The 23,773-nt window shown below is 41.3% G+C and overlaps 2 protein-coding genes, 1 long non-coding RNA gene and 1 other non-coding gene across 5 annotated transcripts; 1 reads left to right on the top strand and 3 right to left on the bottom strand.

Annotated features, from left to right (window-relative positions):
* Nucleotides 1-27: 27 nt before the first annotated feature.
* Nucleotides 28-4,628, bottom strand: mcat (malonyl CoA:ACP acyltransferase (mitochondrial)). The gene is made up of 5 exons (XM_034163097.1): nucleotides 3,946-4,628; nucleotides 2,307-2,394; nucleotides 1,991-2,208; nucleotides 1,754-1,891; nucleotides 28-441 (listed from the first exon to the last, which is right to left on the bottom strand). Exons 1-5 carry the CDS (start codon nucleotides 4,333-4,335, stop codon nucleotides 166-168), a joined length of 1,110 nt encoding a protein of 369 aa, XP_034018988.1. The 5' UTR covers nucleotides 4,336-4,628; the 3' UTR covers nucleotides 28-165.
* Nucleotides 2,177-20,626, bottom strand: def6c (DEF6 guanine nucleotide exchange factor c). 2 transcript variants are annotated; one of them, XR_004558679.1, is made up of 13 exons: nucleotides 20,181-20,626; nucleotides 19,555-19,695; nucleotides 19,194-19,376; nucleotides 17,589-17,819; nucleotides 17,356-17,502; nucleotides 17,135-17,243; nucleotides 15,748-15,968; nucleotides 12,253-12,360; nucleotides 11,849-12,015; nucleotides 11,571-11,769; nucleotides 9,110-9,200; nucleotides 2,307-2,394; nucleotides 2,177-2,208 (listed from the first exon to the last, which is right to left on the bottom strand). XR_004558679.1 is itself a non-coding variant. In XM_034163095.1 (12 exons), the coding sequence occupies exons 1-12, from the start codon at nucleotides 20,274-20,276 to the stop codon at nucleotides 8,855-8,857; spliced, it is 1,797 nt and encodes a 598-aa protein (XP_034018986.1). In that variant the 5' UTR covers nucleotides 20,277-20,626; the 3' UTR covers nucleotides 8,774-8,854. The 2 variants fall into 2 exon arrangements, 1 of the variants encoding a protein (XP_034018986.1); XM_034163095.1 differs by lacking the exons at nucleotides 2,177-2,208; nucleotides 2,307-2,394 and adding an exon at nucleotides 8,774-8,958.
* Nucleotides 3,826-3,912, bottom strand: trnay-gua. Its single transcript is given in 2 exon segments — nucleotides 3,826-3,861; nucleotides 3,876-3,912. It is a non-coding gene; the product is annotated as a tRNA-Tyr (tRNA).
* On the top strand, nucleotides 7,357-23,330 carry LOC117503834. The gene is made up of 3 exons (XR_004558680.1): nucleotides 7,357-8,744; nucleotides 12,418-12,421; nucleotides 23,320-23,330. It is a non-coding gene; the product is annotated as an uncharacterized LOC117503834 (long non-coding RNA).
* The last annotated feature ends 443 nt before the right edge of the window (nucleotides 23,331-23,773 follow it).

Raw genomic sequence — 23,773 nt, 5'->3', positions numbered from 1 at the left:
AATAAATAAAGGGAGCTGGTCTTTCTGTTTCCAATCTGACAATGCTTTTTTCCATGTGATGCAAATAAACCCTAATAACAAAATATTGGCTTGTGAATAAAAAAAAAACATTTTATTTTAGAAAACCTGTTGCATGTTTTAAGGTACACCCGTGTGCCTAATATTTTAGTCCTCTTCTTCAGCGGTGAGGTCCACGTGCCAGTATGTGCTGTGGGCCTTCCTGTTACACTTCTGGAGGATGGAGCCAAGCTGCTTTCCGGGTCCGAGCTCGTAGGTTTCGGGGAACTTTTCCCCTTGACTTCTTTCATAGATCTCATGCAGAGTCTGCTCCCATTTCACGGGCGACACCAGCTGCTTCACCAGCTGCTTGCGCACATGCTTCTCGCTCATGTAGCATTTGGCATCCACATTGGAGTGCACACGGATTTCAGGGCGGCACACCTGTTGATAGGTTTATTTAAATAAATAAATAAATAAAATCAATACATGAGATGAGTTTAACCACTTTTGAGTCATGAAAATGCACTTTTTTCTTTGTAATAAAGTGAAACTAATCAGGTGTGCACATAACTGGTGCTCCTGGTGCTTATGCATGCTAAAAATAAATGATGCGCAGCAGAAAACCGTGAAAGACGTTCTACTCAGGCTGAAAGCGAGGAAAATTCTTCCTTCTGTGTTTTCTGTAGCGCATCATTTATTTGTAGCACGCACGAGCATCATGCGCACCAGTTATGTGCACGCTTGACTGTAAGATATGGTGCTGTATGACGTGTAGACCTTTAATCAGTTCTGTCCAAAACTGAAACTAATTTATGCTTTGCTTACACACGACCCTTCCACCATGTTTAATCCATACTGGATCCAACTGTTTGAGTTAAACAATTAAGACTTTTGAGGTTAATGTTTTAACTAAAACATAAGTGTATCTTTACCAAGGGTAGAACTCTGGCTACTGCACAGAACTGGTTAAACATTCTAATTGAGGTTGACTTTTCAAAGTCAAGTACCCATAGGTGTATCTTTAACCAATTCCTTAAAACACCCTTTGAAATATTTCTTGTATATGAGCATTGGACTAAATCTCTGACCTTGGCCTGTAACCTTGACTTTTAACCATTTTTTTTCTTTTTCGCTGCCCCAAAATCACATCACTTTGTCCTCCATTTAGCTTTCAGTCATTATTTCAAGGGTCTGTCAAATCGGATCATAACTATTTGTTTTGTCTTTGTCACAGACAAACAGATGGACAAACGGGAATGAAAACGATGCCTCCACATGCTCTAACACACACATGCAATGAAGCAATTTCACTGGATTGATTGCATAAAAGAGATACACAGCACTGTATCATTTGTATAACAATGGAAAATTATGTTTTCTGATAAGAGCATGTACAGACTGAAGATAACTGGGCTCAAATTCAAACCCTGAGGAACACTACACTATAGGTGAACTGTTTCAGAGAAATTACAATTGTATATTTTTGTCTTTAAAAGTAGGATTTTAAATAGGAGGATGCTGGGAAGGACAAAAAAAAAAACAGTGTTCAGTTTTACTGAGTACAATACTACCATAGTACCATGATCAACGAATCTGTACTAAAAAGAACAATAATCCAGCATCACACAAAACACAATGTTTTTGGCATCACAACATCAAAGAATTCACAATAATAAACAATATATACCAAAAAATGAGGGTGAAACATTTATATTTTTACATAAAATGAGCAGGTTGGACACTGGTTACTGACCTCCAACTTTCTGAGAACCTCTCTCAGGGGCTCAGTGGCTGATTCCATCAACCTAGTATGAAACGCCCCACTCACCGACAGAGGTTTGGTCCTGGTGAAATGCAGCTGTCGTGAGTTCTGCTGCAGGAAATCCAATGCCTGGAAACAGCACAAAACTCTTACTGAGATGAAAGAACCACAAGTCTGTAAATCCTGAATGGTTGGTAACTCAGCATTATGTAAGATGATATCCCCAACCTCTTGATGGCCGGCGATAACCCTGCCATCAGGGAATAGGTAGTTGGCCACACTGCAGACCGGGTTCTGGATCCCCAAGCTCTCACAGTGTTCTTTAGCCTGCAGACAGGCATAGTTATAGTTGGCCTGAGGTCTTCCAATGACAGACAACATCCCACTTGGAACCAACTCTGATGCTTCCTGCATGGCCTCTGCCCGCACCTTTACGGCATACAAAGCTGACAAAAACACACATACACACACAGTAGGCATAAATACACATCAAGACTGACTGAAGGCAATTCCTCGCATGAAACAGGAAACGCATCATGCATACCCTCTGTGAAGGTCATGGAGCCGGAAAAGACCAGGGCAGCAAATTCTCCAACACTGAAACCTGCAGCGGCAACACAACTCTCAACAGCCTGAGAAGAGATGTGCAAGAGGTTAAACCTGCCGTCTGCTAATGTGCTTATTTCTGCTGTACATGTTGCAGGGATTCAGCTAGTAAAAAAAAACATAAATAGTCCATTGGCTCTTCAGTGCTGAGAACAATGGGCCTTTTGCAAATTCAATGGGCCATTTACTACATGATTCACCAGATTTTTTTGAATATTTAATGATATATGACTAAACCCCTTTGTACGCATGTTGTGATTGTTGCCACGTAAATGCTGTGAATGTTTAATAATTTCATTACTTTGTTTCGACCTTTATACTAAAACGGATATCACTGTAGTGACACGTTATAACTTCATCACACATAATTGAAATTTAATGGTCCTGTGGTTGCAATTTGACCAATGAATGATGCATTTTAATGATGCAAATTGCCTTAAAATGTCATTTTGGGGGGAATGTTGTAAAATTATATCTGCAGTCAAAACAAGCGAGACGATCATGTCAATTCTTGCGGTTGGGCAGCACCCCAGCGCCCTCTGGTGGCCATTTTTGGTCGGTAAAAACATCACCAAACAGTGCAAATACACGTAATTTGGTCACTTTTCAAAGGGGTCCGACTCATCAAAGTCAATGTAATGTTCAATGGTTCATGACAGGTCAGCTTGGTGTTTAAATCGCATTGCTCCAGGCAATGATAGCTATCAGCTGGCTGACAGAAGCAAGCTAGACACAAACCAAACTAGCTGATTTCAATAGACAAGCATCCAGTCCGAGCGTGTTTTCACTGAGCGGCCAGTCACACGTGTGCAAAAATACGAATTCTCGCTTTGGATTTGCCAATTCCCCAGAAGTGATATGTACCTAGTTGTTAAGTGCTGGGCTTGAGACCAGAAGATCCTTGGATCAAACCCCAGCCTGACCGGAAAATCACTAAGGGCCCTTGGGCAAGGTCCTTAAAACCCCAAGTTGCTCCTGGTGTGTAGTGAGCACCCTGCATGGCAGCACCCTGACATCGATGTGTGAGTGTAAACGGGTGATTGTGAGGCATAATGTTAAAACACTCTGAGCGTCTGATGCAGATGGAAAAGCGCTATATAAATGCAGTCCGTTTACCTGACCGCGAGAATATTTTGGCCTTTTCATCTCCCCGTTAAAGTGCTGATGTGGCTTTTGGACACATTAGATGTAAGAACAATGCATTACTTTATGTGTCTATTGCATTATTGGCGTGGGTAGCAGCCTCTACTGAATCACTGATTTTGGACATTTTAACATGGGGTTCTATGTGGCGTCACTGGATTTGCCTCAAGTGGATATTGGGGGAACTGCAGGTTTTAAGATCTCCACATTGCTGTGGCGACTTGGAGTGAAAAAGAGATTCGGGATAACGTTACTTTGCCCTTTGCCTTGACATGAATCGACTTTTAAGATCTTATTCATATCTGTAAAAATATTCCTTCGAGCCGGAGTCGAACCAGCGACCTAAGGATGCCCACTTCAACCACTACAGTCCTCCGCTCTACCAACTGAGCTATCGAAGGATACAGACAGGGGAGGATATTTATGGTACTTACGTGGGGGTTTTGGTGGTTGAGTTTCTCCACAGCAGCCAGCGAGGTGACGAACACGGCGGGCTGACAGTGAACCGTCTTCATCAGTTCCTCCTCCGGTCCCTTCAGGCACAGAGACAGCAGGTCGTATCCGAGGACTTTCTGGGCTACTTCGAACATTTCTTTGACTTTGGGGACCTTGAGCAGTCCTCGGCCCATACCCACGAACTGGCTGCCCTGACCTGGGAACAGGAACACGCAGCGTCCGCTCGGGTCTTTTCGGGGTCTCCGCGGCGGCGGCGCCGGGAGACTCTCATCCGGATTATCCGGATCATCCGGGGGGTCAGACTGGCTGCTAAACGCTCTCCTGCACAGACAAACCGGCGGTCTGACCCTAAACACCGCTGCCAACATGGCATATACTATTCAAAAATATCCCCACAATTTATTCCAGAGCCATAATCTGCGTGAAATTCATAAAATATCCAGATTTCGCCTGAGAAACTTTAACCCCCATCAGCATGAGGCCGTAGTGGTTGACGCCATGTTTTCTTTTCTCTCTGCTTTTCCCGCCCAGCAGCACCACCTTCAGGTCAGACTCGGTATAACAACAAAGATGAGCTTCTGCTTCTGAGACTTTTATTGGCGGCTTGCAATCTCGGTGCACTACCGCCATCTACTGGACTGAGGTGTGATCACTTTGGCCAAACTAAAAAAAAAAAAGAGCAAAACATTCAAACAAAACTAGTCTCCTCGCAAGTTGAGTTCTTTTTCAGAAAATCTATAACTGCTTTGGCTGTGGACTGAGCACCAGGTAAACTAAGTAAGTGGCGTAATGAAACAGAGTTCTTCGTTACCCTCTTAAGTTCTTCTCTCTCTGTAGAGTACTGGCTACATGTCAGGAGTACAGGTGGGCGGATCGATCCTAATATCGATCATATCGATACCAACGCTGGTATTGATATTGAATGATCCTCGTGTAAAAAGATAGATACTCAAACTTTTTTCTCTCCTGCACGCACTGACTGCTGCGCACGCAGATTCATCAAAGTCTACTCTCTGTCTGTAAGAGCAGCGCTGCGCTGTGTCACACAACACAGAGCAGCGCACCCTTGTATTGTGGTTTGTCAGCCCTCTACCTCAGGAGATTTTGTTTTAAGTTGTGTTGAGTGATATTTTTTAAAACAAAAATGTTGATTGTGATAAAAAGTATTTTGTTGTCACGTACAATGTTTGGCAAAATTCTATCCTAGGTCTTTTGGATCCTTTGGATCTATGAAGCATAAATATGAAAAAGTATCAGTATCGGTATCTATATCGGTGATACTGGGCCTGTATTTACTTGGTATCGGATCAATACCAAAGTTCCAGTATCGCCCACCTCTAGTCAGGAGTAAATGCTGTACTGTTTCTGCCTCTCCGCAGTATGGACACATCCCCGTCTCATGCTTTCCTATTGTGTGTAGACCACAAAGATGAGAAAAAGACAGAAACCTATTTTAACCATAATAACAGGGGCGGATCCAGAAATTTTGGTTGCGGGGTGTCTGATTCATTGCGTATCTGTCATATAAGATTTTCATCTTGCAGGGGATTGTAGGAAATTTGTGTCTGCTGCGGACGCACAGGCTGGATGCTTCAATAATCATTTCAATAACCATGTTTTTCATACAAATGTAAGACTTTGAAACAAGTAGATTCACAATATTGGAAGGACTGGAAATAAGAGAAAGTTTTGTAAATTCAAGCCAACATCAACCCACCGAGTGCAGCAGCCAGAAAACTTACACGGTGAACACACCAATAGTTTCTCCACTCGAACCACTTCCATCAAAACCACAAATATAGCAGTTTTGTCCACAAGTTGCGACAAAATCGCGGCTGCCATTTGACACGTAACTTAGTGTGCAAATTGCCCAGTCACTCACAAGGTTATAACTCATAGACGCGAGTTAGTCGGAACTTACTTCTCTATCAGATCCTTTTTCTTGCCTTTTAAACTAATTCTGCAGTTTAACCATCTTTTTAGTTCTGCTACTGTTGCTGCCTCGAATGGTGAATTAATAACAGCTCTAGGTAAATCTTCTGAGTCCAAAATTGGCTTAAAAGTGCCTCATCCCTCTTTGTTTACACTCATAAATGTCAGCAGTAAGCGTCTAGACTAGACTATCCCATGATGCATTGCGCAAGGGCTATTTCTGGGCATGCACATGCAAGCACCCTATTGGGCAATCCGCTGAGCAGCTGGTCCACTCTGTGTAAGCCTGATCCAATCAGACCTCAGAAGCTACGCAGTAGCTCCAGGTAAAACTGGAGTTGCGTCAGGAAGGGCATCCGGAGTAAAACTTGTACCAAATACCAATGCGGATCTGACTGTATCCGCTGGCCAACCCCAAATACAGTGGGAGCAACCGAAAGGGCAACAACATATATATATATATATATATATATATATATATATATATATATATATATATATATATATATATATATATATATATATATATATATATATATATATACTAATAGTAAGAAACTCATTCCACCTTAAATACTAACATAAAAAGTCAAATGTGCAAACCAAAATATTCATTTATATTAGAAACCATGTGTTTCATAATCACCAGTGAATTTTTGACAGATTCAGCAGGAATCTCCAAAAATACTTAAATCTATAATTGTGTCATGCAGATTACAGAAGTTTATCCTATTTGTATGGACAGATCATGCATTGTAAAAAAAAATATTCATATTGTTGAACACAATGAGATATGTTCAGGCTTTTCTTTCCAGTGGAAGATAGTGTGCCTAGATAGAGTGGTGTCATCTCGGACCATGGCGCCATTTTGGTTCAAACTGCGCCAAACTACTGAATGAACCTTTAATATTTCCGGCATTTTCAGCAAATAATTAAATAAAATAGCTGGATTTACATGCAGACAGATTAACAGCAAATGCTATTTTGAACCCAAGATGGCACCAGGAGTCACGTGACCGATTTTTTTACTCCTCATGTCGTCACACTTACTAATAAAGGCACATTAGTGGAAGATGATGACCAAGAAATTGTGGCAAACATGAGGTTATAAAACTTTAAAAGCTTTCTCTTGTTTTATTTTCTTTTTTCCTTTCTTTTGTTTTTCATATATTTTTTTCTTCACATCTTTTTAAGGGGTTTTTTTTTTTGGGGGGGGGGGGGTGAATTCTTCCTAGATCCATCCCTGCTAGACACCACTTACATTCCAGCCTCAGTGTACCATGACCTATACAAAGGTATGGTGGCCATCCCATGGTAGCAGCTATCACCAGGTTGGGGTCAATGAAGGATTGGGATTTAAAAATGCTCCAGCCATACTGGAAAAAGATTCCAAAAAGGTATTGTTTGGACCATCTATGACTGAATATTATGGGGTAAAAAAAAAGAAAAAGAAAAAAAAAAAGAAGAAGAAGAAGAAGAAGAAAAAAATGGTGACAAAGGTCAATTTTAGTTTGTGAAGGGTTCAAATGTTAAATTTGTCCATTTTTTCTAAAAACGGATGCAAATTATTGGTTGAGCTAATAGGATTAATAAATGGAATAGTTTTGACTTAAGTCTTGGTTTCCAAAAGTAATGGTTAAAAATTTTTGCTTTTCTGCTTTTCCACCATAAATGCATAACATTCACTCATAGATAGTCCAAACTAGACCTTTTTGGAATCCCTATGATCAGACAAATAATGCTGTATGCTTTTCAATATGGTTGCAGCATTTTTAAATGTGTACCCCAGTGTACCTGTTCAATGGCCCTCTTACCTGGCTATCGCTGCCACACTGGGATGGCCACCATACATTTGTGTTGGGCATAGTACACTATCAGAAAACCTGCTTGGCCCCTGAACTACTACAGAGATACGGAATAAAATTTGTATCATGAGTACAAGCATGTATGTGTAGTGCATGTACAGTAAAATACAGTAAATGAAAAGTATTAATTCTGAGTAATTATTATATTTACTTCAGAAATACTGAAGAGTGAAAGTATGAAGCAAAATAAAAATGCTGAAGTACCACAAAATAGCATTTACAGTCAGATTTGCATTCCGCCGCTGCTTCTTTCTTTTGCACAGCGACTATTTTGACAAATTCCACCAAAATTTACAAAAAAAAAAATTAAAAAATAAAAATTAAAAACATATTTTCAGAGACAAACGAGCTGTTTGTAATGAGTAATTCCAGCTTTGGTTTCACTTCACATCAAGTTATAGACTAACTAGAGTCTAATATTAACCAAAACAGTTGTATAACGACAGACTGTAGTCGTTCCAATGGTTTAACAATTGTTACATTGCCCCACTAAGTCAGTAACTTTCATAAAAGTTGCAACATACTGTGTTGATTGCAGTGTTGTATCTTGGAGTACCTCTCAGCACACTTTTGGCTTCAACTGTGGACCTTGTGTTTTTGGTGTCTGCCCACATCTCTGTTTGTTTGTTGGCGCAGATGCGTCGCTGGATTATTCGAAATCTTATGAACTAATTTCTCCAAAAGTTGGTCAAAGGGTTGAACATGGTTAGGATGAAACACTGTGACATTTTCAGCCTGATTGGAATAAAGAAACAGAGTTTGAAAGACTTAAAATAATGTTGCACTACTACAAGATAGGAGATTTTAGGCCTTGATGGGAAAGTTCACTCTGAGTGCCCCCTAGTTAAGCAATACATATATTAAAAAATAAAAAATAAAAATAAAAAATAAGTAATGCCAAAAAAAAAAAAAATCTCATTTAACTCTCACCACCAGAGGCAGAGTTGCGTTTTTACATAAATTACAAATTTCGTTCTCACGTGATTACATTTATCCATTTTTTAAAAACTGATTGTTATGATTGTGACAACAAGTTTGCAGCCCACAGCTGCTCCTCGAGTCTCTCTGTGTCTGCCGGTATTTGGTTGCCTTAATCAGTTCCTGTCTTGAATTTAGAGATGAACTCATTGCTGGCCAGCGCTCCTTCTTGTTTGGGACACACTGATTTTGTTAAGAGGCGATAATCCAAACGCTCTGTGGAACAAAAAAAAGAGGGTCCCACCAGAAAAACACATTAAAGTTGACCTTTGATATGCTTCCTTACACATATCCTGCCTGACATTAGTTTTGAAACTAAGGTCATTTTATCCAGACCCAAACAGCTTAAATAAGAAGCATACTGCACCTGCAGGAGTGATGGGTGTCATCAGGCGATTCAGCTGGATGTTCCAGTGCTGTACATGTTGGCTGGCGTTCCTCAGCTTCTCCTGTAGCTTCTGGAAAGCAGGAGAAGAAGAAATAAATCATATGTAGGCCCTAAGAGCCATTTGTGCTTATGTCCAGGGTCGGTAATGTGAAGTGGATGAGTGTACCGTGTGTATATATACAATAGTGTTCAGAATTATAGTAGTGCTATGTGACTAAAAAGATTAATCCAGGTTTTGAGTATATTTCTTATTGTTACATGGGAAACAAGGCACCAGTAGATTCAGTAGATTCTCACAAATCCAACAAGACCAAGCATTCATGATATGCACACTCTTAAGGCTATGAAATTGGGCTATTAGTTAAAAAAAAGTACAAAAAGGGGGTGTTCACAATAAGAGTAGCATCTGCTGTTGACGCTACAAACTCAAAACTATTATGTTCAAACTGCTTTTTTAGCAATCCTGTGAATCACTAAACTAGTATTTAGTTGTATAACCACAGTTTTTCATGATTTCTTCACATCTGCAAGGCATTAATTTTGTTGGTTTGGAACCAAGATTTTGCTGGTTTACTTGTGTGCTTGGGGTCATTGTCTTGTTGAAACACCCATTTCAAGGGCATGTCCTCTTCAGCATAAGGCAACATGACCTCTTCAAGTATTCTGACATATCCAAACTGATCTATGATACCTGGTATGCAATATATAGGCCCAACACCATAGTAGGAGAAACATGCCCATATCATGATGCTTGCACCACCATACTTCACTGTCTTCACTGTGAACTGTGGCTTGAATTCAGAGTTTGGGGGTCGTCTCACAAACTGTCTGCGGCCCTTGGACGCAAAAAGAACAATTTTACTCTCATCAGTCCACAAAATATTCCTCCATTTCTCTTTAGACCAGTTGATGTGTTCTTTGGCAAATTGTAACCTCTTCTGCATGTCTTTTATTTAACAGAGGGACTTTGCAGGGGATTCTTGCAAATAAATTAGCTTCACACAGGCGTCTTCTAACTGTCACAGCACTTACAGGTAACTCCAGACTGTCTTTGATCATCCTGGAGCTGATCAATGGGTGAGACTTTGCCATTCTGGTTATTCTTCTATCCATTTTGATGGTTGTTTTCCGTTTTCTTCCACGCGTCTCTGGTTTTTTTTTGTTTTTTGTTTTTTGTCCATTTTAAAGCATTGGAGATCATTGTAGATGAACAGCCTATAATTTTTTGCACCTGCGTATAAGTTTTCCCCTCTCCAATCAACTTTTTAATCAAACTACGCTGTTCTTCTGAACAATGTCTTGAATGTCCCATTTTCCTCAGGCTTTCAAAGAAAAAAACATGTTCAACAGGTGCTGGCTTCATCCTTAAATAGGGGACACCTGATTCACACCTGTTTGTTCCACAAAATTGATGAACTCACTGACTGAATGCCACACTACTATTATTGTGGACACCCCCTTTTCTACTTTTTTTTACTAATAGCCCAGTTTCATAGCCTTAAGAGTGTGCATATCATGAATGCTTGGTCTTGTTGGATTTGTGAGAATCTACTGAATCTACTGGTACCTTGTTTCCTATGTAACAATAAGAAATATACTCAAAACCTGGATTAATCTTTTTAGTCACATAGCACTACTATTATTCTGAACACTACTGTATACGTATATGTATAAAGTGACCAGATCCGATCTGTGTGTCTGTGTTGCAGTCCTCATCTGCTGACTTATCTACACCTATTGCTTGAGCAATGAAAATGCTGCAACCAAGCTCACACAGAGCTCTGTGACTCACAGGAGATGGATTACAGTGTAAAAAAATAGTCAAAATTATGATGAGTTTATGTGTATTTATATATCTAGATCTATATTTTTAAGTTTATATATTATAAAGTGTTTGACACGAGTTATGCTGTCGACAACAAGCAAAATAAGCTATTTTTAAAAAGTGCACACACACACACGCACACACACACACACATACGTGCACTGTAATGCAGTCTGAGCAGAGACTGAGTAGCAGCTGAAATGCTGCCTGGTGTAAATACATAAACTCCTGTGTGTCTGATGCAATGTGCAGTGGGCGTGTTTGATGCGAGCTGTTACAGACGTAGGAAAAACACCCGGAATCCAATCCTTAGCGTTACACCAAAGCAGATTTGCAAAAATGGGATTTGAATCACATTTCAAATCACCTGTGACTGAGACTTGAAACAGATTTGGAAAAAATATTACAACTTTTGGCTATCTAGATGTGCATCAAAGAGACAGATAGATCGGTAGCATGAACCCAGTTCTATATATTGGGAGCCTATAGTTCCTTCGCCCACTGAGCTAACAGTTCCAGGAAGTTGGGGCTGAAACCTTACTGTGAGTGTTGTTATGCATCAAACATCATGCAACATCGCAATGAGAAAACCTCTTCCTTCACCAAATCCCTGACCTCCAGATGCTGGTGGCTCCTCTGGCGAGATGCACGCAGATCCTGGAGCTCCTGAGAGGCCGAGTAGAGGGCTGATGGGGCATCTTCCTCCGTACCGCTGTCTGACGCCTCCTCGATGGTGCCTTGGCTTTGCAAGGCTCTCTGCTGCTCCTGGAGTTGATGGAACTGCTTCTTCTTCTCTTCTTCAGCCTGCAGCAACCTGGAAACCCGAACAAAGAAGTGAATGATGCAAAACCAAGCTGACATCACTTCAAAAAGCCAGCAACTGTGCCAGTTACTTCTGCAGCTCTTGTCTGGCCTTTTCCTCCTCCAGCCGTGCCTGGATCTCCGTGTTGAGCGCTGCCTCCAGTTGCTGCTGCGTCAGCTCCAGCTCCTCAATCCTTCTCTTGTGCTTTTCAGCCTCCTTTTCCTTCTCCTGCATCTCCACCTGCATGCTGTCTCTCAACTAGCAGATGATAAAAACAATCATGGGCCACTTCAACGGAAATGAATAAGCTATTCCTGAATCAGACTTTTCCTTGAATGTCTTCATCTCACCTCTTCTATGAACCATTAAAGGTCCATTCTCAGCTTTATAATGTTAAGTGCCATTCATGTTCTTTTTTTTTTTTGTAGAGCCAATAAGAGGAAAGTATTTCAGCAAGCTGTAAATATCTCTAGTCAAATGCAAACCTTCTTTTACCATCTCTGCCTCTTTCAGCTGTCTCTCCAGGTCCTTCTGCACCTCCATCTGTTTCCTCCTCTCTCTCTCTTCCGCCTCCCTTCGTTGGGTTTCCAGTTCCTTCGCATGCTGCAAAACACAAATAATTTGTACACTGACAAAGTACCTGCAACACTGTGTGCAGAGATTTGTTCTTTTATTAACAGTAGCCTATTGAATGTATAAGCGTCATGTTTCATTTGAATGCATATCCATGCAGTCATTATCATAATCCATTTTATTTTTATATGGAAGATAAATTAGAAGATATTCCACCTATAACAAGTAAATATCATTCAGTTGGGGGATCGGATTTGTGACTCACTGGTCAAAAGACACTTCACTATCCTCTAGGCCACCGCAGTCCATTTTGTGTCTATTTTTGAAATTTTTAGCAATCCCCAAATAATTTCCAGGGGTGAATCTAGCTTTAGATGATGGGTGGGGAGACATGCTCCCGGACACCTCCCACCCTCGGAAAAATTTAAATACAAGGTCTGTGAGAAAAGTATCGGACCTTTTTATTTTTTCAAAAACCATATGGATTTGAATCACGTGTGATTGCATCAGCCAAGCTTGAACCTTCGTGCACATGCGTGAGTTTTTTCACGCCTGTCGGTTGCGTCATTCGCCTGTGAGCAGGCTTTGTGTGAGCAGTGGTCCACCCCTCTTGTCGGATTTTTATTGCAAATAAAAGTCTGAACGATTTGGAGCTTTGCTGCATCAATTTTTTTCCAGAAACTGTGAAAGACCTCCAGGTGGACACCGTTCAGAAAATTAATATGGCTTTCAGGGATGATTTTGTGGGGATTATACAGATTAAGGAGTGTTACTGCCACTTTAAGGATGGCCCACAACTGCTGAGAGCGCGGCGCCCTCCCAGCGCCGATCGACATGCTCAGACCCCGCTGAAACAACCAGATCATTTCCAACGTGAAGGCTTTGTTGATCCGGGACCTGGTCTGACTTTCACAAAAAGGCAGGAGACGTGGACATCAGCACTTTTTCGGCACATTCCACTGTTACAGGAGTTTTTTTCATGGAAAGAAAAGCGGAGGGACGCGCCACGGAGCCGTTCATTACGCGGAACAAAACCACCTCGGTGTTGGTCTCATAGGACGGCTTTCAGGTGGATTTCAGATGGATTCTGGTTGCTTTTCAGTCGTGTGATTATCCGATTGTGATTGTGCATGAGCTGGACATGCCCCAACATGTCCTGGGAGGCTTCATCACGGCGTTGCTTTGTGCCATGCGGCTCCACCGCGACACGCAGTGGAGCCGCTCCTCTTTCCATGACAAAAACTCCTGTAACAGTGGAATGTGCCGTTCATTTGTAAACTGGACACTGTCTTGATCCGGTATGTCATCTGACTAGCACAGGAATTGTGAAAAGACGTGGACATCAGCACTTTTCCAGCAGATTAAGACAGACGTGCGGAGGAGTTCCGCACGTCGCGGTGGAGCCGCATGGCGCAAAGCAAAGCCGTGATGAAGCCTTCCAGGACATGTTGGCTCATGCACAATCACAATCGGATAATCACACGACTGAAAAGCAACCGACACTCGTCTGAAATCCACCTGAAAGCCGTCCTGTGAGATCAACACTGAGGTGGTTTTGTTCCGCGTAATGAACGGCTCTGTGGCGCGTCCCTCCGCTTTTCTTTCCATGAAAAAAACAGTGGAATGTGCCGAAAAAGTGCTGATGTCCACGTCTCCTGCATTTTTGTGAAAGTCAGACAAGGTCCCGGATCAACAAAGCCTTCACGTTGGAAATGATCTGGTTGTTTCAGTGGGGTCTGAGCATGTTGATCGGCGCTGGGAGTGCGCCGCGCTCTCAGCAGTTGTGGGCCATCCTTAAAGCGGCAGTAACACTCCTTAATCTGTATAATCCCCATAAAATCGTCCCTGAAAGCCATATTAATTTTCCGAACGGTGTCCACCTGGAGGTCTCTCACAGTTTCTGGAAAAAAATTGATGCAGCAAAGCTCCAAATCGTTCAGACATTTATTTGCAATAAAAATCCAACGAGAAGGGTGGACCACTGCTCACACAAAGCCTGCTCACAGGCGAATGACGCAACCGACAGGCGTGAAAAAACTCACGCATGCGCACAAAGGTTCAAGCTTGGCTGATGCAATCACACGTGATTCAAATCCATATGGTTTTTGAAAAAAATAAAAAGGTCCGATACTTTTCTCACAGACCTCGTATGTAAAGACTTTTTCCTGCATTTGCACGACTTTGATCTGCGCACATGCATGCACTCTGCTGTGCAGGAGAGTAAACTCATTGCAAACCATTGTAAACTGTGCACGGCTTCTCGCAAGTGTGCAAAGAAAATTTTTAAATGTTCAAAATCTCCATCATGCATTAATTACATGAACTTCACGTGAACATTGCACAAACAATTCAAAAACACTGCGTGTGAGTGCAAGAGATTGTGTCAGCGCACTGCATCACAGCGCAGCTCATCTGAACGACTATAATGAGATATTAAATATATGATAAAATTTTACAGCTACTCATGAGAAGGAATGAACATGCAACTGTTTTACCAAGCCATTACAATATAAACATGACAAATAATTACCTTTTAGATGGTTCCAAATATGTTCTCCACCTCATGCAGCTCAGGAGAGAGAGACAGAGGGAGAAGAAAAAATCTCTTGCTGAAACGGTCCTCTGTGATTCCGGAAGCGATTAGAGGTGTTTTCAACAGCTAACTCTGAGAAAAAAAATGATTAATCTGCTATGCAATAATTATTTTATATACGCAGCATCCAGCACACAAAGCACAGCATCCAGCTGGGAACACAGCGGGTGGGATTGCTATGTTGAAGTGCGTGCAAGTGTGCGGATCAAAGTCGTGCAAGTGTCAGGGCACCTTAAGGCAATCTGGGGCGCTAAATACTGACTGTCTAGTCATCATTTTTAATAAACAGTTTTTATTTGAAACATTTGAAATCTTCTGAGAACAGTGTGAATTTGGTCTGCATGCAGCAGTGTTCATCAGTCAGCCGTTGTTATGCAACACCTTTGGTCCGCGGCTTGGGATGGGGTGTTACCATCCTCTCCTCTAGATCCAGCCTTGGCACAGAGATGCCACATGTCGAACCCAAAACCTGAACATGGCCTAGGATACACTAACGTAACACCTGGTTGCAGCAGATAGATGGTTTATTTTGGGAGATGAGGATGGACCACTGGTCTGTCCTGCTGGGACCCAAAGCAGTTCCTTGAACTACTGGATGCAACAACTCCCAGAACCACCACATGCTCTCCAATCTGACAAATGCAAATTCCCCAAATGACCTGTAGTAACTGCTGATGTACTTTTACTACAACTTAAGATATGATTTCTCCTGTTTTTTTGCTGGAAATGCCTGTCCTGAGGCGTACCATTTTCTACTACTGGACGCAGAGGTTAAAAGCGATACCAACACTGTAATTAATCATGCTTCTCTTTTCCTCTCTTGCCTGAATGATAATTTCTATCTCTTGATCTTGTTTGTCTTTCTCTTTCTCCGTCTTCTCAATCTCCTGGATATTGGAATCATCCGATTGGCTGCTGCAGCTGCTCCGGGGGCTTCGGAAGCGTTCTCGCTGGCTGTGCTCCCGCTGAACCCTCCTCTTTAGTTTGAGTTCGTAGTGAAGAGAGGACTTCCCTTCACTAAGGAGACGCAGGGACGTTTGAAGGGCTAAAAGGAAATACAGATTTTAAAGACATATACAGTTTGTTTTTCTTTTTGGCTTGGAATAATGACAACAAGCTTTGGCGAAGCAACTTAAAAGACATTTTTTTCCTTGTATTTGGTCCATATTTTATCTCCTGTGCCAATCAGAAATTCTGATAATTAAAGAGGTGTCCACACAGAAGATCTGCCAGTCACATATTAAGGCAGAAGAGCCTGAAAAAGCTTAACAATCGTGTTTAAAGGTGATCTGGATGCAAAATTGAACATGGCATTGGGTACAACTAACTGCTTGAGAACCATTTCTAGTTTGTGTTGGACCTTTGGAGTAAATGGTCCAACAGTCTTTGCTGTCACTCAAGAAAGAAAAGTAGCAGTGACAACAGTAAAGAGTTTCTGATACAATGTGGTCATCTTTACTGTATATTTTAAAAACATATCAAATTAGGTTGAGACACATTGGTAGAGGCTAAAATTTGTGTCAGGCCTCAGTCTGACGGGTGCATCCATATCCAAAAGGTACCAAGCCAGGACCATCATACTGTCCATGCGCAATCTTCACAAGATACCGTACATCCATTCATCATCATGTTAGTTAATTGAGGTGGTCCAGATGCCCACTGCTCCCTTTGGAGGTCTAACTCTTGGGAGAAGTCCTTGGGCTTGGAAATGCCTTTTGATCTCCAAGGTAATACTTGAGGTTGTGGCATCAAGTTAGGTTGCCCAGACATTCACAACCTCTAGTATTACTTTGGAGATTCCAAGGCATTTCCAAGCCCAAGGACTCCTCCCAAGAGTTAGACCTTCAAAGGGAACTGTCCATTGGGTATCTGGACCATCTCAATCAACTAACAATTTTATGGGGAAAAAAGCAACAAGATCAATCCCAAACTTCTTCACACTGCTATCAATCTGTTGATCATCTGGCAGTCATCTGACAATCCCAAACCAGTTGAGCATCAAAAGATTTTGTATGGATTGCTACAATAAAAAGTTAACAGTCTGTGGGAACAGTTTGTGGGAACTCTTTGGGTTTTGTATTTTCTATTGGAAATGGAGGAAGGAAATTTGACAGATTTCCACTTACAAATGCTTAGCTGAATCATACGCACAACACAATGTATGAAATCAATACAGGATTGGACTTTGTACAGGTTGCTGCTTATACACACCTTGGATCCACTCCACCTTCTGTCTTTGGTCTGAGGCACTCATCTCATAGGTTTTATTGTAGGTTTTTACATAGAACAAGCAGCGTTTCCCCTCCCTGTCTGGAAGTGACTGAAGGAGTGACAGTCAGATGTGAAAATTAAGTCAAATTATAATTATAATGCCCTGTAGTTGAGGTTGACTTGGTCACTGTATCAAAAATTATATTGCAGATGATCCCAACCTCCATGACGAAGCTCTTATCCAGCTGGATCTCCCCCTTCTTGTCTTTTAAATTCTCGCTGATGTAGTAAGCCATAGAGGAGGGCTTAAGCACAAACCAACGCTCAGTCCAGTTCCGACGCACATGCCCCTTTTTCCACATATAACCCTATAAATCAAGACAGAGTCACATCGACAAAAACTATACTGAAGCGTGAAAAATAAAATATCTGCTTCCACAGAGGAAAAACGTACTCTTTTAAGGACATTGTGGTACATTTCCAGAAAGACCTCGTCCAACGCCAAGCTGAAAGCCTCGGTACTTGGGATGGTAAGGAGCCGGCCTTCACTCATGTGCTCTAGGAAGACCCATAAAGACATGCCCTCTTCCAGCAGTGTGACGTCCTGGGATATTAAATCTTCCAAGGGTTTACCATCCCATTCCTGGTTCATTGCAGTGGAGATTTTCTTCAGGAGATACTCCACCTACACACAATCAAACATTTTCTGCTGTCAGATAAAATAAAATTTGTGCTACTAGACTGGAAAAAAAATTAAGAGTCTTTTCAAAGTCAAGGATAATTGCCCGGATTACAATTACAGGGTAATTACACTGCATTCCATGTGGTGCATGGTACTTGCAAGAGCAGTCTGGCGTCAAGCCCAAGAAGTCCACCATGGACCACTGAAGTACTCACTGAACACAAATGCAAATATCAGCAGGGCTTCTTTGTGGCCACTGATGATTTTTGCAAAGTGTTTGATCCAGTTGATCGGGCTGCTTCATGGCACATCTTGAGAATTTTTGGGATCCCAACGGTGTTGGTGGACATCATAGCAGGCCTAGACATGGGTACTATGGGTGCTGTGCGGAGCGGTAGAGAAGTCTCTGACTTCTTCCCAGTGAATTCTGGCATTTCTTAGATGTGTTCTTTTCTTTTACTCCATTCAGCAGTTGCCTGGACTGTGTGCTGGCAAAGGTTGTTTAGTCCAGGAGCTTGGTGCATTTGTTGGTGAGGAACTTGTCTTTGCTGTTTGCGATAAAAATGAATGGGCTTCTTGGGTACCACTAGAATGACTTTGTGTCAAACAAACAGTTACTCAATGAGACTCAGATGAGTATCAGGGAATGTCAGCTACAACATTTTGGTCATGTGGCATCTTCCTCTAGATATGATCCAGCACATAGACACTTCAGTGTTGAGTACTCCAACGGATGGAGAAGACCAAGATAACCAAGCTTCACCTGGCTGCAGCAGATAGATGGTTAGTTACCATCAAGAAGTGGAGATGAATTGGTTGTCTGCCTGGGTGGTTGCAATCCAGGACCTAAGTAATAGTGTGGTGGATAATGCCAGAGATGGGATGGAGTCACTGTTAAGTCATTCTCAAGTCATCAATCTGCAAGTCTCAAGTCAAGTCTCAAGTCAGCTTGCAAACAATTGGTGGTCGTATGACTTGAGACTTGCTGATTCATGACTTGAGAGTGACTTGATGGTGATTTCGTCCCACCTCTAGATGATGCACACCGTCAACACATGCTCCCACACCCTACCTGACTTGGGGCTACACTGATATTTACTTTCAGATTTGACATGAAGTATCTTCCAGTCCATACAACCATAGGTCATTGGTTCCTATCTTGACCCACAGGTGTCTTTGAGCAAACTATGGTTTAGGTGACATGGACTTATTCGTAAATGCATCTCTATTATTGGTAACAGGACAGCGGCAGTCTGGTTAGTGCACCTGCTTTGTGATGGAGTCCGCGGTCCAGATCCATATGTCCTTAAGGTTGTGTTAGGGGTAAAATGTTCATGGGTTTGTGGTCGGAACCCAATCAAACTGAGTTAGCTTTACCTCCTCGGGGATCATCACCAGCGGGTAGCAGTCCTCAGACAGCAGGTTAAATAAACAGAAGAGTTTGAAGCTGTCTCTCTCGGACACCAGGGCCCCCTTTGTTACACTCTTGTAGTTCTTCTTCATAGTCATCGTCCAGCACAGATCATCAAACTTCTCCTTGTCGAACATCCCCAGTTCTACCTAGACCACCCCCCACCCCCAAAAAACACACACACACATACAAACAAACAAACAAACATGATTATGAACTTAAAATGAAATGCTGCTTTTGTAAGAGATATGTGACATTTTCCTCAGTGATCTTACACTGTATCTCCTCATAAGTGCCACAGAGGTAAAATAGCGTAGGTGTGACTACCTTGTCCAGTATGTATTTGTTGAGGTAGGGCATGTAGCCGTTATTAGACACCGGCCCATCATCATCATCCCGGAAGTGCTCCTCCAGGGTTACGGGGTCGTGCGGGATGTTCAGCACTGTGTACAGGTTGTGAGACAGCACCTACAGATGGACACAGAAGCTACATATCCCTCCCTTTTGTGTCGCCCAGTGCTTTGCATTTACATTTGTTTTCCGTCTGTTTCTTGATATGTGCACAAAAAACACACACACACATCCGTGCACAAACACTCTGTCTGCCTGTCTGCAGCTCAGCATGTCAGGGCAGCTTTCTGCTATTTGCTTACATTCTTGGGGGCTCTGGCATGTATATGAATCAGACAGAAAACAATCTGATAGTCATGAAATATTTTCTATTGAGTTCCTCTTAATGCATGAATTGTATTTTTAAATCAAGTGACAGCATGCTGCTGGTTTTTATGATGATTATATCTTTAGTCCCTGGATAAGCTGGACTTTGTGCCTATAAAGCTGATTCCGAGCTCACATGTCTTCAGCCTGAGCAGAAAAGTGAGATTCTGGTTTGTTTTCTGGCTGAAACTCCACATTTCTGAGTTTTCTGACCTTTAAAATGATCCCACACTTACCTTCAGCTGCGATTTAGACACTTTGCCGCACTTCTCCACGTCCAGCGATGTGAAGGCGTACCAGATCGATTTGAGGAGCTCAGATTTTAGGTCCATTTTCGAGACCCGCACCGTGCGCAATCGCGCATTTCCAAGCGCACAGCGCGGCGGCTTTTACGCATGCGACGTAACTGTGCGCCGGAGTGCGGATCACTGTGCAAACTGCAAACTGGTCCAAAAGTCAAATGTAGGGCAGACTCATAAGAGGCAGAGAGAGCAAGGAGCCTGGCGCTGCGCAAAATCAAAATGCGCACCGTTAAAAATGCTTACGGTTAAAAAAAATTAAAACCCTGCTCAAAGCATTGCAAAATGACAAGTAAAAACATTCTTTCAGCAGCAGCACGGGGCGGATTTCAACATTCCTCAAGGTACTACAATCAAATCCGTGTCCAAACAACAGCTGCTATCAGGATCAAGCACAAAGACTTTAAAGGCGCACCCATTTGTGCGCAGAGCCCAAAACAACACACACACACACACACACACACACACACACACACACACACACACACACACACACACACACACACACACACACACACACACACACACACACACACACAATTAGAAGACTTACTAACAGGACACTATCATAACTGTTATCAAACCCAATCTGCCCTTCAAAATCTTATTAAAATGAATCAAATATTAAGGATTTGATTTCATTATTCAACACGTTTTCTAGAATGTGTAATGCAGTGTGTTTGTGTGTGTGTGTGTGTGTGTGTGTGTTGGGGCAGGCATTCCAAAATACATACACTCCTCCTTATACACAAATATGTTCTCATATGTGTTCTCATATGTTCACTGGATGGACCCTGCTTGTGTTCTCAGTCGTGTGAGAAAAAGTAAGATAATACATGCATTATTAAAGCATGTATATGAGAGTGAGAATACATGTATGTGAGTGTGAAAAATGTGTGCATGTGAAAGTAAGAGGGTATTTGTACCAGTATGAGAATATAAATGTGTGCTAGACTAGGAATGTATGCTTGACAGAGAACACAGTGGGCGAGAGAAAATGTAATGCATGTATGTGAGAGTGAGAATGTCTGCATGTGAGCATGAGAAGTTATGTGTAATAGCATGAGTATACAAGTGTGCAAGACCGAGAATGCATCTGAGACACAGAATACACTATATGCACGTGAGAATGAAAATATATGTATGTGAGAGTGAGAATGTCTGCACGTGAGAATGAGAATGTCTGTATGTGAGCGTGAGAATGTCTGCACGTGAGAGTCAGAAGGTATGTGTAATAGCATGAGAATACAAGTGTGCAAGACCGAGAATGTATCTGAGACACAGAATACACTATATGCACGTGAGAGTGAAAATATATGTATGTGAGAGTGAGAATGTCTGCACGTGAGAATGAGAATGTCTACACGTGAGCGTGAGAAGGTATGTGTAATAGCATGAGAATACAAGTGTGCAAGACCGAGAATGCATCTGAGGCAGAGAATACACTATATTCATGTGAGAGTGAAAATATATGTATGTGAGAGTGATAATGTCTGCACGTGAGTGTGAGAAAGTATGTGTAATAGCATGAGAATACAAGTGTGCAAGACCGAGAATGCATCTGAGGCAGAGGATTTACCACTCTGGCACATTTGCAGTGCGGCTTTTCTCAAAACCCCCAGAATTTTAAAATGTAAGCATGAGCTTCATACATGTCACCTGTGAGCATGACAACCAAATGTTCAGATTTTTCCCTGCCTGAAAAGACACAATTGTTTTAATAAATAAATAATAACAGTGAAACAAAAAGTTTTCAGCAATTAATGCATTTATTATGTTTTATGCAATGTCAGAATATTTAAATATAGCTCACATCTACAATAAAGCATGACAATCCTGTTGCCCCATTCAACAGCAGACCAGCAGTACACCTTAAAATCTTTAATTCACATCAATACATTATGTGATATAGACATTTACTTTCCAGTTTTACTCATGCATGTTTGGTAAATTGTAATTATGAAAATATGCATTAAGATATGTTGGATATATTGTAATTATAAGAACATTAAAAGTGCAATTTAATAAATAAAGTCACTGGGTAATGTTGCTAAGCAACAGGCCAGTCAAAGGTAGACATACCCACACACTCACATCTGACCTTTGTATAAAAGAAGTTTCCAAATCAACCAGTTAGGAATAATGGTTTTTAATGGAATAATGGTGCAGAAATATTGTAACGCATGAAATAAGTTCAGAGGAGAAACAAATGTTTCTGAGTAAAAAAAAAAAAAAAAAAAAAATCTGTGTAGGAAGTTTACACCTCTGCACGAACAAGGAAGTCAAAATTAAAAAGACATCCCATTTTCATGTTTGAATCTGAATGCAGATTTGGTTATAACCAAATAAATTGCAGTTTTACATCATTTTGGAAGTGCTTTTAATAACAAATCTGAAATTCAGAAGCACTGTCGGAACAAAGATTTGAAATTTTTTTTTTTTTAAATTAGTCACAGGTCTCACCAAATAATAAGTGCTAATCTAGAAAGTTGTTGTAATGCAAAAATAAATAAATAAATGATCAAATAAAACAAAACAAGAGGAAAGCTGCTTGCATGCATTCTTGCACATTTTCATGTGGGAAATAAACAACTTTGTGAAAATCCTAAATTCAACTAATTTGTTTCAGAAAAATTCAACTCAAGATAAGCTTTTTTATTTTTGTTTGTTTCTGCATGTTTGTGTTTATATTTATACACTGTACATGTATGTAAACATTTCTGAAATTATATGGAACATAGTGGAATCAGAGCTGGTACACAAAACTGCACTATAGCTGCACTATATGTTGCAATATGAGTTACTTAATTAAAGCAGGCAGCTTCTCAATATGCACAGGTTGGGATGAGAATCAAAAAGCAGTTCCAGTTGAGAACCGGTTGCAAATTTTTCAATCTGTCAGAATTGTTTTCCTCCGACATTGTTATTGTTAATTCCTCTTGTTAATACCACCATGTTTTACTCCACATCAGGCATGATGCCATGATTGCAAACTGTATCTAGCAATATGCAAAATGGCAGTACTGACACTGAAAACCTGTGTAGATTGCATTTTTCTACCCTGAAAATGGATCAGGAATCAATAAAGAATCGGACTGATGAACAGAATCAATAATGGTATTGATGTCAAGAAAATCTCATCAGTTTTCACCACTATTAAAAGGTACCATTTGGCTTCTGCATAAGATGCTCAGAAAATTGGGCATTCCCATTGGCGATACTCCACGCCCTAGCATCACCACCCCACAGATGGTCTTGTGGTTAAGCGTTGGGCTTCAGACCAGAAGGTCCATGGTTCAAGCCCCTGCCAGACAGGAAAATCACTAAGGATACTTGGGCAAGGTCCTTAATCCCCCAGTTGCTCCTAATGTGCAGTTGAGTGCCTTGTGTGGCAGCACCCTGACATTGGTGTGAATGAGTGAATACGAGGCATCACTTTAAAGCACTTTGATCTTATGATTTAGATGGGAAAAGTGCTATTTAAATTAGCGACAGACTGATAATCGGCTGGGCCAATAATCCCTCTGGGT

The sequence above is a fragment of the Thalassophryne amazonica genome, chromosome 22 (genome assembly GCF_902500255.1).
Source record: "Thalassophryne amazonica chromosome 22, fThaAma1.1, whole genome shotgun sequence".
Classification (NCBI taxonomy): domain Eukaryota; kingdom Metazoa; phylum Chordata; class Actinopteri; order Batrachoidiformes; family Batrachoididae; genus Thalassophryne; species Thalassophryne amazonica.
This window is presented reverse-complemented; position numbering and strand designations above follow the sequence as displayed.